This window comes from Pleurodeles waltl, chromosome 10 (assembly GCF_031143425.1).
Source record: "Pleurodeles waltl isolate 20211129_DDA chromosome 10, aPleWal1.hap1.20221129, whole genome shotgun sequence".
NCBI classification, from domain to species: Eukaryota; Metazoa; Chordata; class Amphibia; order Caudata; family Salamandridae; genus Pleurodeles; species Pleurodeles waltl.
In genome coordinates this window covers 79,876,494-79,888,765 of record NC_090449.1, presented here as the reverse complement: position 1 = coordinate 79,888,765, position 12,272 = coordinate 79,876,494, and the positions used below count along the sequence as shown (strand labels likewise).

At 43.6% G+C, this 12,272-nt stretch overlaps 1 protein-coding gene across 5 annotated transcripts in view; it reads left to right on the top strand.

The window, feature by feature from the left end:
* Window positions 1-12,272, top strand: part of HAGH (hydroxyacylglutathione hydrolase) — a 397,775-nt gene that overhangs the window by 80,890 nt on the left and 304,613 nt on the right. For all 5 annotated transcript variants that reach the window (XM_069209801.1, XM_069209803.1, XM_069209800.1 and 2 more), the window contains exon 3: window positions 2,820-2,884. In XM_069209801.1, the coding sequence (XP_069065902.1) occupies window positions 2,820-2,884 (65 nt within the window). The remainder of the gene's footprint in view (window positions 1-2,819; window positions 2,885-12,272) is intronic.

The following is a 12,272-nucleotide window of genomic DNA, read 5'->3' as shown; positions in this document are numbered from 1 at the left end:
TCCGACGTAGACATTCTTTGCCTCACCAATGCAATTTCTGCTAAAAGGACAGACGATATTATGTCACTGCACCCAAACTCTGAATAAGAGTAACCATTGCTGTTGTAATGCTTATTACGTTGGACATTGAATGAATACACCGCCATTCGCCATCTGCGCCTGTTATGTCACACATTAAGGGCTCAGGTTTGAATTGATTATGACTGCCACTGTAACCAGTATTTTGGAGTTAAATATTAATAAGTAGACCTGCATCAAGGCGTAATTCAGTTTTTGTATGCTGTATAACTGATCATTTGAATACTGGCAGTTTATAAAATGCATACCAAAAATCTTTCACACTTCAATACTATATAATATTTAACTGGATTTAACAATACTTTATGGATTGGCCAGTGAAACACGGAAAGAGTAGTTCATGCAGTAGGAGTCAAACCCCTGGAAGACGCTTCTTCTCATTCAGTGCAGCAGCTGATCAACAAATTGAAATATTGCCCACTGACGTTAGACACTATTTGTGATCTTTTCTCAGATAAAAGGCCTTGTTAACCGAAATATTTGCTGTTCGGAAGATTCATAATTTTTTTTTTATTTCACAGTGTTGACCTCCCAAAAGCAGTGCAGAACAAGAGCCTGCAACTGTCCTTCAAAATTTTTTCTGAAAAGCATATGCTCAGTACAGGCAACTGGTGACCAGAAACAAACACACCCTCTATTTTAGAAAGTGAAGTGAAGGCACTGCTGCTCTGAAACTCAGTGTTAACTGCTATAATAATAAACCAAAAGCAAAGCACTCTGACCAACATGCCCACCATGAAGGCATATCTTGGAAAAGTGGTGAAGTTTTTATGAACCTTATTTCAAAATAAAAATAAACTTTGCCAAACAATTATTTAGTAACAGTTTCCATAATAAGGTCTAAATTTGTGAATAGGAGACCATCCATTGTAATGGCGCATCAGACAACTCATTAAGTTCTCAAATGTCCATATGCCTTTCAAATCAAGCACATCTGCTGCACAATGAGGAAGGAGAAAGGCAGGTGAGTGCAAGCAACAGTCGCTTAAATAGTGCAACGCCAGTAGCGATGTCCTGGTATTGCTGGTGCTTACTCTACCTTTAATCTGTTTGTGCTGAAAGAACGCTTTCCTTTGTGAGGCATTAACTATCTACTCCATGCCGTGGTCCTCCTTTCACTGCACCACCTTCAGTCTCATAACAAAGGTGAAACTGTCACTGTCAACAGAGTCCCCATGATTTAGATAAGTTAGTAAAGTCTCCTTGTGCAGCAAACTAAGGCTTTTGATACTGAACTTAAGATTTATGTTCCATCGGTCATCATGTGGGTCATAGCCTAAAACTCTATATCTGATTGAAACAGGATTCTCCACGGCCTGCAGCTGAGAACTGTTCTGATGAGCTAATGTTGCAGATCCCTCATACTCTGTAATATGGTTTTTGTGGCTGTGCAGACTCACCCTCAATGTTTAGAACTCGCATGAAAGAGTCACTTCACATGGTGCTAGACTCATAATTTTAGAACTAAAGTCATTATTGTCCCATGGCGTAAGTAGAGGAGTAGTCCAGGACCATTCATTTCCTGCTCACGTTACAATTAGGTTATACAGACTAGAGACTATCACTCTGGTCCATTTCCAGCCCCTCAGCACTTAGCCTGCTCATCATTGTGAAACATTTCCTCAATAAACCTAGAAACAGGGGCCATTGGGATGGTTCAACCTAGGAGAAGGATAAATGTCTGTCTCTTTTATTTCTGTTACAGGGCTGTATACACATTACGGGGCTCATTACGAACCTGACGGTTCAGACCGTCATGCCGGCGGCAGCAGAAAAGACCAGCATGGCGGTCTGAACCGCCATATAGTAAACACAGGGAGGGCCACCTTGACCACCCTCTGCCACCGCCAGGATACCGCCGACAGGCAGCCTGACGATGGCAGATTACATTATTCGACAGGGCAGCGCTGCCCTCTGGATAATGTACCCCTCTTCCCCCAGAGGCTGGCGGAAGGGGTGCTCCGGGGCGGGGGCCCCCTGCACTGTCCATGCACTTGGCATGGGCAGTGCAGGGGCCCTGTGCAGTGCCCGTTTCACGGGCAGTGATCTGTGTGACGGGTGATGCTGTACCCGCGGCACTGAGGCATTGACAATGACTCCATGTGGAGCCGTCGGCAAAGTCCCAACCACATTGTTTCCGCCCACCGGCCCAGCAGAATGTCCGTAATGCAGCCGGCGGAGTCTCAAGGGGCCTAGCGGGCTATTGAAAGACCACCGGCAGTGTTTACCGCCGTGTTCAGTATGAGCCCCAAAGTGTCCTGTGGTTCAACTGAAAAAACTTAAAATTTTTTTTTTTAAAGGATCAACCTTTTTTAAATCATAATCTTCAATCAGTACAGCTTTCATAAATCTTAGAACTCTTAGGCAATGCGGCTTCATAATATTGCGAGTGATGTTGTGCCTCTTTTTCCTCCAGTTCACTGCAAATCAGGGAGTACCCACAGGAATCTTTGTCAGTCATAACTGCTTATAAGAGCACTTCCTTAATACGTTTCAGTGGCACAGATGAAACGAAGGACCCATAACTGAGATATAAAGCAGGAATACCATCATAGCCTGAACAACTTTCTTGCTCCACCAATGTTTTTCTACGGTTCTGATCTGCTTGTTTTAGTGCAGACATTTGTTCAATTTTACACTTTGATTCCTGCTCTGCAATAAATTGAGCCAGACACTGCTAACCATGATGTTAAATGGATAAGTCAATGTCTCACTCAGCTGTCTCTGATTATTTCTTATAGGTTGTAGATGCGGTCAAGAAACATGGTGTCAGACTGACTACAGTTCTTACTACACATCACCACTGGTAAATATTAATCTGAACTGATTTTGTTTCCCGATTCGTTTTTGGTCTCTAGAAGTTACACAGATAATGGAGCCTGATTTAGAGTAGTCTGGTAACAGAACATTCTGTAATTTGTGAAGAAAGTACTAAATCTGAAGGAGAATATGCAGGGAAGGCAGTGAGTCATCCATCAAATGCATAGAATGGTAGAGGAAATTCTGCAGGCTTATTATCTTCCGGATTTCATACTAAAGGAGTGTGCAAAACGTATAGGTAAACTTGTAACAAACATGTACGTCTCTGGACAAGACAAAACTATAGAGATATAATTGTTGATTTCTTACCATTACATTTGTGAGAGATCTCTCTCTATGACGGTAAGGTGGAGGAAACTCTGGGAACATTGAGACCTTGAGCATGTTTCATGTGAAGTTGCGTAACACCATTTGCAAGACCCCAAATGTACAGTCTCAAATGCTTGAACGCCATTGCAGGTGTCCAAACACAAGACATCCAGGTTTGTGTTTAAGACTCCAAAGCACAAATATTCTCACTAAATTTTGAAATTGTAAAAAAGCAAGCTCTCCAAGCATGAAAAGAGGAGCTAAAAGACTTCTTAACCTACTGAGAAAAAGGAGAGCACCAGTAAGGATCTGGCCGAGGGCTTTGCTTTGACTTCTGGAGATAATAGAGTGTGAAAGGTGGAAGTAAGGGCAGGAGCCCTTAAAACGGAAGTTCCAGAAGGACAGTACGACATCGAATGTCGAGGGTGAGAGGTAGAAAAGAGAAAGGGCATTGGAGACTGAGACTACTGATTAACAAGGAAGCCTTCAAGGAAATTATGGGTAACAAAACAAAAGAACAAAGGATGAACTCAATGCTGAACAATGCAAGCATTCACCTCCAGTCACAGATCTAGGTTTAATCCATTGTTTTTTGGTTCAACATGCCACCCCAGTTTGGACCCAGCCATATGCAAATCAGGCTTGACCCTGCTCCAGAATGATAAAGTTCAGCCTGAAGTGCACGGCCAGGTCTCGTCCCTGGACTGAAAACGAGCATCCTGGGACCGGTTTCAGGGTATCGCCCATCATCAACTAGGCTAGCTTGAATCTAGTGGCACAGTGGGAGCTGGGCCCACTTAGAGCGACAGAAGAAAACAAACAGTGGATTAAACCCAGATATGTGACTGGGGGTGAATGTTTGATTTGTTCCGCAGTCCGACCATCATCTGTGTTCCTTTTGTTTTTCTTTCCCTAAGTAGGAAGGGTACACCCAGATGTGTTTCCTGTGCTCACTGTGCCACTGAATTCAAGCTAGCTTGGCAGATAAGTGGTGATACCCTAAAACCAGTCCCAGGATGCTTGTTTACCGGTCCAGGGAGGACCTGGCCTAGCAGTTCAGGCTCGACTGTTACCATTTGGAGCACCGTCAAGACTAATTTGCATATGGCTGGGTCCGAACTGGGGTGGCATGGTGAGCCAAAAACGATAGATTAAACCAAGATATGTGAATGTTTGATTTGTTCAGCATTCCGTCCATCATCTGTTCTTTTTGTTCAAGGAAATTATTGCATCAAACAAAGAACCTAAAGTTTTAGGGGTTAAGAAATCTACACAGGACATGCAAATCGCAGACCGGGGGGAGCACAGCCTGAGATAGAATGGGACCTCAACATGGGTGAAAGAAGTAGAGTTTTACACATGCTGGCAATAGGATTCCACATGTCGGAGAAAAATACCTTGTGAGAGGATGTTGAGGCAGATACCCTACAGGAGGTAGATATGTACCCCCTCAAGGCCATTCCCCAGATTATTTCAAAATAATTCAGGGTGGTGAAGAAAGCAGAAAGGAGTACATATGTTTTCTTTGGGAAGCACTCAGTCTAGGACAACCTAATTTCTTGCCATGCTGCGGAGCACAGTCAAGCAATGTAAGGTGTGTTATCAAGTCTGGAAACTGAAAATGCAGTGACTCCTTGCATAGAGATGAAATATTGGACATCCACTCAAGACCCTAAGTACACCCAGCAGACTCACTCATAGTAAGTACATAGTAAGAGGAGAAAGGCCATGCCTCTGTCATCCATGATGCCTCCTCTGGACAAGAAGAACAAGAAGTTGGGGCAGAGGGCAGAAAGACGAAAAGAGCAAATGCCACATAATGGTGAATATCCAACTCAAACAGCCTGCTAATTAGACAAGACATGCAAACCAACATTCGGAAGACATAGAGGACCTTATGTTGCATCTCGAGAAGAATATCAGAGAAGGGCCAAAGGTCTACTTGAAGGGAGAAAAATATTTCTAACTCTTGCCTTAAGTAAACCTTAGGATGTTGCAGATGCTGTGAGCAGGCAATTGGCAACAGGCAGATTTCTGAGGAGACATTCATGGCTGCGTATCTGCAGATTTAACCCAGAGGTCCAGATGACCAACATTGATATGCCCATCACGGGAGAACAGATCTTCGGGATGTATCAGACTCCAGAATCAATGAAAAAAGCCAATGACACTGCAAAGGCCATGGGGATCCTGCATTAATTCAAGAGAGGAATCCCTTCCAACAGGAGAGGTCGAGAGAGGCTGTCTTTCAATACACAAAACACGAAGACAAGCTGAAAGCAGCCAGTTTTCAGTGTCCACACAGTGGTGCCAGTAAACCTTTTTGAGGCAGAGGAAACCCAGGGGGCAGAATCTCAAGAGAATCTGCCTTCATGTCCTCAAACTGACTCACACCTCTCACTCTTGGCACACAAAACACTTGTAGTGTGGAGAATAAATTACTTCTTAAATGACTAGATGTGCATTACCACGGACAATTGGGTTGTAAATATAATGCGCCATTGTTAGTGCATTAGCTTTGTACAAAAACACCAGTAAAGCCCCAAATGTACCATCTGTACAAAAGAGAACTGTTAGAAATCCTGGAAGCAGAAGTACAAGAGCTGCTTCAAAAGGACGCCATAGAGATAGTTTGTCACAAGGAAAGAACAAGCATGTGCAATGCAATAGGTCTCACATTTTCTTGAGTTAGAGCTTTTGGCATTGTAAATTCATAACTGGACTTTTCTTGCCACATAAATTGGTCAACTCTGCCTCATAATTTTGTATTTTCCTGCAATATATAATTCATGTGACCCAGCATTAAACTAAAGTAGTTCCATTTACCTTCTTCCTCTATCTTAGAACATATACAGTTATCCTATAAACCTATTAGAAATCCTGGAAGTAGGAGTACAAGAGCTGCAGCAAAAGAACGCCATAGAGATGGTTTGTCACAAGGAAAGAACAAGCATTTGCAATGCAATAGGTCTTGCATTTTCTTAAGTTAGAGCTTTTGGCATTGTAAATTCATAACTGGACTTTTCTTGCCACATAAATTGGTCAACCCTGCCTCATAATTTTGTCTTTTCTTGCAATATATAATTCCACTGTAACTAAAGCAGTCCCATTGACCTTCTTTCTCTATCTTAAAACGTATACAATTATCATATAAACCTTTTATCAGAAATATACTTTTAGCACTAGAGTGTAATGCTCAAAACACCATAACAGAATTATCATTTGGTATGGATTGGAAGGTGAAAGGAATGTAGGAGTCTGGAGTAAAGATGGAGAGGACAAGTGGCGTAGCAACGGTGTCAAGGGCCCTGGAGTAAGAAAGGAAAATGGTTGACTAGAATTTCAGTAGGAAAATACAGCAATAATTAGAGTTGAGTGAGGTCCGTAAGTCTTTGGGCCCCGGTGGCGTTGCACCTTTTACTCCATTGATAACTAGCCATTAAGAGAGTAAGCGGATGGGTCAGGAAAAGAGAAATGAAAATAAGACAACAGGAAGAAACAGAAGGGGTCGCAAAGAATTAAAAGACAGAAGGGAAAGAAAAACAAGAACATTAGAACATAACTAAGAATAAATAGAGCAAACGTGTGAGACAAAAGAAAAGAGGGAAGGGAGCTACAGAATGAACGATTAAGATGAAAAAATAATGAAAAGTGTGAAAAGAAAGACAAAAATGAACATTAAAGAAAAAAAGAGATGATGAGAGAAACAAGCAGCGAAAGAACCAGGGCATGTATGTACTGACACATTTCCCACAGAGACAGAATGGGAAAACAACTGACACTTCGAATCCCCACAAGTAACTTGTGGCTTCCACATACAGACGGGAAAAAGAGGGATTTATAGTAAAACGTGAAATGACAGCTAAAGATAAGAAACATCAGAGAAAGGAAGGAAGAAAGATCTGAAAAACAAAAAGTTAAAGAAGGCATACCGAGTCAAAGGAAAGAGCTAATAAAAAAGACAAAAAGATTGAAGAGAAGAGGAAAAAATAGTGAAAGAATGAACGCCTAATGGAGAAAAAAGAGAGGAACGAAACAATGAAAGGAATAACCAAGTATTAGCAAGTTTGAAAGAGGAGGTAGGAAGAGGGAAATTAAAAAAAAGGAGAGGGGTAGAAATAAACAGGTGAAAGAGAGTGAGCGAAACTGTTAACATGTGGATTTTAAGAGCTGGAAATAGAAAAGTGGGTGAGAGAGAAACTCAGTAAACAGAGTAAAGGAAAAAATGGAGTGAGATAGATGGAAACAGACCCGCCCAAATAAAGATAGAAGCTAAAAAAAGGTTTAATTGGCTCCTCCACGTCCTCAAACAGAAGTCAGAGTGTGGAACAGAAAGGGGCACTGCAGAACAGCAGAGTGTACTGACTGCAAAGAACTGAGGTGCTCTGGCAGACAGCATGCATGGGGTTCTTGGCAGGCTGTGGGCTTGGACTTTGTAAACAGAGGTGCACTGATAGAGCTGTGCCTCAGGTCCCACTACTGGAGCAGCAGAGTGTACTCACTGCAAGAACTGAGGTGCTCTGGCAGACAGTGTGCGTGGGGTTCCTGGCAATGACGCAGCTGAGGGCTTGAGTGTGTGAATGGAGGTGCACTGACGGAGCTGCTCCCGAGGTCCCAGTATTGTAACAGCAGAGTGTACTGACTGAAAGAACTGAGGTGCTCTTACAGACAACATGCGTGGGGTTCCTGGCATGGCTGAGGGCTTGGAGTTAGTGAAGGGAAGTGCACTAATGGAGCCGCGCCCAAGGAGCCAGTACTGGAGCAGAAGAGTGCACTGACTGCAAGAAAGAGGTGTTCTGGCAGACAGCGTGCTCGGGGTTCCTGGCACGGCTGAGGGCTTGGAGTGTGTGAACAGAGGTGCACTAATGGAGCTGCACCAAAGTACCCAGTACTGGAGCAGCAAAGTGTACTGACTGCAAGAACTGAGGTACTCTGGCAGACGACGTGCGTGAGATTCCTGGCACTGGCACGGCTGAGTGCTTGGAGTGTGTGAATGGAGGTGCACTGATGGAGCTGCACCCAAGTGCCCAGTACTGGAGCAGCAGAGTGTACTGACTGCTTAACAGAGATGCTCTGGTGTGTGGTTCCTGGCACAGTGCCAGGCAGATGATAGAGAGTGCAGAGAGCCCACAAAAAACAAATGTGACCAAGAAAACAGCCTGATTTATAGCCTTGTTTACTACCAAGGTCAGAGACAGGATGCTCTGCAAATGAAAAGGGAAGCTTCCCTGGACTGGAGCAGGAAACAAAGTAAAAAAAAAAAAAAAAAAAGACCAGATAAGCAGGGAAAAGCATTATTATACAGTATTTGGTCCCTGATCTCAACAGGAAAAAGGAGGGACAAAGAGACATGACTGATCACTGGCAAGCAGGGAGTTTTTAAATGACGCTGAAACTAAAAAATTAAATAGCTGGAAACCCACAGAAGAAGTATACTTAAAAGTATACAAGTGGTCGTATACTTCCGCTCAACCTAAAAATAGGTGTGTATACTGTTAATTTCAAGTCCCAAAGTAAAACTTAACCATGTGGCATATTCTAGATCTATGCTTTGTATTTAAAAGCACAGAGGCTCCAAAGGGCAGCCTTTCTAGATATTATTCCACTGCTGGAGAGGGGAGACCGTAGCTCTCGGGGGATGCCAATTTCTACATTTCCCATGCACCCAGCCGGTATCTAAAATTTGTAGTGTATGGGAACATTATCAATACGAAGTTCTGCCTTATGACATAAAGTTTGCTGCAAGAGTCCATCATGTCTACACTTATGTGGCAGACAGGCTGGTTGAGGCAACCACATTGGAACACTGTCATCAAGACCTGGCAAGGGTGGTGTCACTATTGGACACATTAGGATTCACTGAAAATTGGGTAAAATCATCTCCCACCTCAGACTCAAGAAAACGTTTCTGAGGGTGGACCTGAACTTAACTGTGTTAATGGCATACCTGACTGCCCAAAGGCTTCCAGCAATACTAGGCCACGTTTACCTTTACCAGACATCACAGTCTCTGACAGTGAGGATAGCAGTGAAACTACTGTGGTTGATGGCATCTTCGAAGTACCTAATTCCAAAGACAAGACTGTGCAAAGGCCAGTTCAGTAGTGGTTGAGCAACTAATGGTCACAAACTGCTGGAAGTTAGGAAGATCTAGCGGTTGTAATGCCTACAGTCAGCAGAGTAATTACCCTGCCGACTGTAGGCATTACAACCACTAGATCTTCTCAGTTAGGTGATCTTCCCTAATTAGGTGGTCGAATACAGGTAACATGCTAAAAGGCAGACCTTTCACAGCTCCTCTTCTGCTTGCAATCATAACGACAGCTGCCCCACTCGTAGGTTGAGGTGCACTCAGCACAAGAAAGGTGTGGTCAACACAAGACACAGCCAGACTCATCAGTTATCTGGAACTGAAAACGCTATTTCTGGCGCTGAAAGCTTTTCAGAAACGATTACAATACAAGACCATCCATACAACCACAACAAACTTGGGGCAAAAGAGGGTTGACTAGTCTCCCGACTGGCACAAACTGTCTGAAAATGGGCAATTGCAAGAAACCTTTATCTAACAACAAATCGTGTCCCAGGGGAGGAACGCACACAGGGTGATGAGCTGTGCATGCAAACAAGCTGAACACACAACTGGAAACTAAAGCATTTTATAGGAGATGCACTTTTCAAAACTGGGTAACGCCATAAGTAGACCTCGCCACAACCCCAGAAAATTCAAAATGCCAGTACTTTACATCTAGACACCACTTCTTCCCTGAGGAATGCTTTAATAATGAGCGGGTACAGGATATTTGAGGATGCTTTTCTGCCCTGTACAGGTGATCCTTATAATTCTGGAGAAGTTCAGAGTGTCCAGCACGACCCTTAATCTCATTGCTCCTAAATTACCTTACCAACCATGGTCCTCACACCTACTATAACTGTCAGGGCAGCAGTATGTCAACGTCCTTCTGCACAAAAATACCCTGATCATCCAGCAGGGAAAGATGTTCCACTTAAACCCAGGGGAGCTGCTGTGAAGAACGGGGTTTCTGAGTTAGCTGAATTCCAGTGTGTACACATACAAAATGTAACACTACATATAATTAAAGAAACACAAAGACCATCCACTAGAAGGTGCTATGCATTTAAGTGGAAGAGGTACTTAACATAATATCAAACTACCATGCTCCAACACGTTTCATCAGGACATGATCATAGATATCTTACAAAATCTGACAAATTATAAGCTCTCCTCCTCTTCACTGGGCGCACACATTTCAGCTATTGCAACGTATTTGAAAAACCCACACACTAAGCATATTTTTGAAATCTTGCTAATCAATGAAGATGAGGAAGACTTCAGTGCTAGGGTAGTACCTCTCATACAGTGGAACTGCAACTTGCTGCAAGCGCGCACCCTTTGAACCCAAACGCAAGACTACACTCAAACAACTTGCATTAAAACAGTCCTCCCAGTGGCCATCACATCACTAAGGAAGGTAAGCAAATTACAGCCATTTACATTACAGAACCTATAGATATTCATATGTAAAGATAAATTGGTTATGAGAACACACCCAAATTCTTACAGAGGATCATTTAATCTTTTCACATCAGCTTGCCATCTTTGTTTCAAAAAGCCTATCAATTCTGTCGATAGGGCCTTATACACACAGGCCCTCATTATGAACACGGCAGTCGAAACCGCCGTGTTCATGCTGGTGGCGAAACTACTGACCGATAGCGTCCCCGGATCCCCCCGGCTGCATAAGGAACATTCCTGTGGGCCGGCGGGTGGAAACATTGTTTCCGCCCGCCGGCCCACAGGATTGTATGGCCGGGACATTGACGGTGGCTCCACATGGAGCTGCTGCCAATGCCTCTGTGCGACGGGTGCAGCTGCACCCGTCGCGCAGATCAGACCTGCGCGATAGGGCACTGCACAGGGGCCCCTGCACTGCCTATGCCAAGTACATGGGCAGTGCAGCGGCCCCCAGGGGTGCCCCGGTGCACCCCTTCCGCCAGCCTTTCCCTGGCAGTGATTCCGACCGCCGCCAGGCTGCCTGAGTGAGGCAGCCTGGCAGTGAGTGAGGGCTGCTGATGGCGGCCCTGATGGGGTTCTTTATGTGGTGGTGTGGCCCGCCATGCCGGCTGGCGGGCCACACCGCCATGTACATAATGACCACCTAAATGTTAAAAGCGCTAACATGTATTATGTGCAAGTCAAGCAGAACATCAGAATAAAAACGCAGCATTATTTTGTGGTGGTGCTCAGCATGTGCCTTGGTTACAGCTATGCCAAGAGGACAGCTGAAACAAGGAATACTATCACTAGGTGGATTGTTCAAACCATTAAAATATGTTATTCCCTAGCAGCAAGCCCATTGGGCATTTAACCAAAGGCACATTTGACAAGAAAAAATAAAGGCTACAATGGCATTTATGGTCAGTGTTCTGCGCAAGGGATATGCACCCATGTGGGCTTAAGAGCATGCCTTATTTACAAGATGTTATTTTATAGACTTACAATGAAGAAAAGAGGTTGTAGTAGGACAAGCAGTATGGAAAAATGTTTTACATTCACTCCCTCGTCAGCCTGTATCCTCTGATAATCTGTGCAAAGTGTGACTATAGAAAATATATCATGCTGCAAAGCAAACCAGTTCGTTTTCTGTCATTATGGTTTTGCTACTTAATACTGTCCTAGAGTTACAAGTGAACCTCCTACCTCCCTATTGAATGAGATTTGTAGAGAATAAAAAAAATAAGAAAAAAAAGAATCTATGATGATGGGCATGGGCATTGTGGGAGTAGGACCAATACTGTACATGCCACCTATATCTACATCCACTCATGAACTGAGAAAGGTTAAACAACAAAAACTTTCCCAAACCCAACAACTAGAAGAGTTTAAAGTCAAATCCATAATTACAGGTAGGTAACTGTTTATTTTAAATACAACAATTGACATTGAAAACAAAGGGGTAAACAACCATAGACCCCCCCCCCTTTCACCCCACTCCCACAGTTGGCTCATCCATCTCAGTATATGACCTGAAGTCCAGCCAATC